The 3,192-nt window shown below is 51.6% G+C and overlaps 1 protein-coding gene across 1 annotated transcript; it reads right to left on the reverse strand.

Moving 5' to 3' along the window:
- Positions 1 to 623: 623 nt before the first annotated feature.
- On the reverse strand, positions 624 to 1,589 carry LOC122905468 (olfactory receptor 10AC1). Its single transcript, XM_044247037.1, has one exon. The coding sequence runs from the start codon at positions 1,587 to 1,589 to the stop codon at positions 624 to 626; it is 966 nt and encodes a 321-aa protein (XP_044102972.1).
- Positions 1,590 to 3,192: the final 1,603 nt, after the last annotated feature.

The following is a 3,192-nucleotide window of genomic DNA, read 5'->3' on the forward strand; positions in this document are numbered from 1 at the left end:
AGGTCACAGGAACAGCAAGTCAACAGCTCACTCTGGGAATTCACTTCTTTCCGCTGTTTACAGGGTCTTTCCCCCAAAGTCCCCGCCCCTGTTGGACCTTGTAGCTTTGACCCTTCTTTACCCTCCTCTTCTGATTGGCCTCTACTCAACTTCCAGTAATCCACTTAGTCACCCTTGTTTTACAAGAGGCTTTCCCTGACTCCCTCTCCTCTCAAAAAGTCTACCACAGAGACTCCTCCTCAGGAGCCATTCTATCCATTGCCTCTTCTCCCCTTCTGTTCCCATCTGTGAGCCCCAGTGGCCAAGAGTTGTGCCTTCTTCATCACTGTGAGCCCATCACCCTGCACAGGGCCCAGTGCATGGCGAGAACCAGCAAGTGCTGATGGGGCCACTGTCTTTAGGTCTAGGATCTATACCTCACTGTCTTTGGCCATTCCTCAAAGGAGGGGATGGAGGATGGATCACCTGCTGGGAGACTCTTCTTTTGTGGACACTTTTACAGGTTCTCTTTCCCCAATCCAGTCATTGAGTCCTCCTGGTGGCATTCCTGACACAGACACCTCCTGACAGAGAAAACCTCAGGGAGCAGAGCTGCCCCCTCTGGCCTGGTACCTTGCCTGATGTCAGGCCCCACGCACACCTTGTCCCTGCCGCCCGCGCCCCAGCACCCTGCGGATGGCAGCAGTGATTTCGCGGTTGCGCAGGCTGTAGATGAGTGGGTACAATAGTGGCGTGACATTGGTGTAGACAAGTGCAAGTGTGCGGTCCCGCCGCGGCGAGTAGCTGGACTTGGGCCGCACATACATGAAGGTGGCACAGCCATAGTGTAAGAAGGTGACAACCAGGTGCGAGGCGCAGGTGGAGGCAGCCTTGCGCCGGCCCCCAGGGGAGCGCAGGCGGTGCAAGGCGGCAGCGATGGCGCCGTAGGAGGACAGGATGAGCAGTGAGGGCAGCAGCAGGAGCACCAGGCAGGCGCCCAGCAGGGGAAGCTCATCAACGTAGCTCCGTGTGCAAGCCAGGTCCAACAGTGCCGTGATGTCGCAGAAGAAATGCACCAGCAGGCGGGAGCCACAGAAGGGCAGGTGGAAGACAGCCACCGTGAGGCCCACGGACACTGCCAGTCCCCCAAGGCAACAGGCCAGGGCCAGCCTTGTGCATAGCCCTGGGGTCACTACTGCGGTGTAACGCAGCGGGTGGCAAATAGCTACATAGCGATCGTAGGCCATGGTGGCCAGCAGGAAGCACTCAGCCCCACCCAGAGCCACGAACATCTGCATCTGAACAGCGCAGCCCAGAAAGGAGATGGGGCTGCCTCTGCCAGGGCCTGGTGCGGCCAGGTCGGCCAGGGAGCGGGGCACCACCACCAGAGTGTAACAGAGCTCAATGGCTGACAGCTGGCACAGGAAGAGCAGCATGGGCGGCCGGCTGGGCACTGAGGCCACGGCCACAAGGATGAGCAGGTTCCCGCCCAGGGTGGCTAGGTGCACGGCCAGCAGCAGCAAGAAGAGCACCGGCCTCAGGTGCGGGAACTCAGAGAAGCCCTGAAGGAGAAAGCCACAGGGCATGGTGGCATTGCTGGAGCTGTCCATGCACTGGCTTGCCCAGAGGTACCTGTAGGGAAAGAAATGGGGACAGGGAGAGCTTGAGGGTATAGCTCCTCCGCCCCCTGGTTGAGGAAAGGCTAGATGGAATTTAGAGGGTGGGAGGAAGTAGTGGCTGCAGAGAGGGGGTGTGGTTCCCAGGTGCATTACCGGCCTCCCTGACACTCCTTCCCACCCCCACACACTTCGTGTTGGCCTTTTATTAACTCATGTAGTTTTGCCTGCCTCCTGGACTAGAATTCTCAACATGCTTTTTCCAAAGAAGCCTTAAATTTAGGCCCTTTCCTTACAGTGTATCACTCTTGACCTCCACTTACAAAGGATTCCCTGCCTTCAGACCTTAGTTGTTGTTTGTTGGGTCCTGTATTGCCAGGAGCATTACATTGCTCTCAGCCTCAGCTCCTCAGGGCAGGGAGTATGTCCTTCCGCCCTGTTTCTGTTTCCTCCTCCCTGCCCTACTCTATCACTTTGAGCTGCTTTCTGTGGTGTGGCACAGAATCACAAAAACAAGATACAGATGAAGACCTTAGTGATAATCTCATACAACCTCATGATTTTAAAAAGGAAAATAAAGCTGGTGGGACCTGTCTAGGGAAGGCTTAACCACTCACAGAAAGCTAGGAACAGAATCTGCATTCCTGAAGCTGAAGTAGAACTTCCCATGATCCCATAAGTAGCCAAAAAAAAGGTCACTGGGATGAGTTGGTTAATCTGTATTGATTTAGCCTTAAATAGAGACTCAGTTCCATTTCAGGTGCTGAGGCAGACACTCAGGCAGCAGGGAATGAGTAGTGGGAAGGTCTCTCTGAGTGCATCAGGAACAAAATGTCCCTAACATTTTTATTAATATTCTCTCAACATGAGAAAAAGTGATGCGTATCTGTTCCAACTTGCCTTTCAGAGTTAGCAGTACATTCCAAATTTGCTGACTGAATACAGTTTCTTTCTCAGCATTTCCCGGTGACTCATTTGCAGGCAACATTTGGAAAACTTTGAGAGCATGTAGGTTGGCTGCAATTGTGGCAAACCTCTGCAGTGGGGAACATGAGCTAATAAGGACTTTGAGGCAAATTGGAGGATGGTGTTTGACTTTCCAGTAGTTATTAATGACGTCTCTTTTTATTTCCTTATCTCTTTTTTATTAACTTTAATGTAAGCTCAACTATTATTTCTTCTTAGTGCCTCTGGGTCACTATTGATGACCGATGTTGGAAGTGGTATTTGTACAGGTTATTTTACCATAGAATGCAAGAGCAATAAAGCCAGTTTAAGGACAACACGTAAATCAGTCGAAGAACTAAAGGAATGGGAAGAGCTTGATTTTTGCTATCTAATGCTTTTTTTTGAGAGGAGAAATCTGGTGGTTTATATATTTCAGTATCATTCCACGCTCTTTCTTGTCATCTGAGGGGAGCACCTTCAAACACAAGTTTGGAGTCTTCCAGAGGAGGAGCTGAGTGGGGTTTCGCGTGGGTGCAAAGAGGGGAGTCGTGTCCCAACCATTTGAGAGCCTTCACATTTGTTGTTGTTTGTTTATTTGTTTTGACTGGTATTTATCTGCTAAGCCAATTTAACAAACCTGTGTTGGGTG

Source organism: Neovison vison, chromosome 4 (genome assembly GCF_020171115.1).
Source record: "Neovison vison isolate M4711 chromosome 4, ASM_NN_V1, whole genome shotgun sequence".
Lineage (NCBI taxonomy): Eukaryota > Metazoa > Chordata > Mammalia > Carnivora > Mustelidae > Neogale > Neogale vison.

What these genes read in the sequence shown, in the direction of transcription:
- LOC122905468 (XM_044247037.1), bottom strand. Translation starts at nt 1,589, where the DNA reads ATGGACAGCTCCAGCAATGCCACCATGCCCTGTGGCTTTCTCCTTCAG.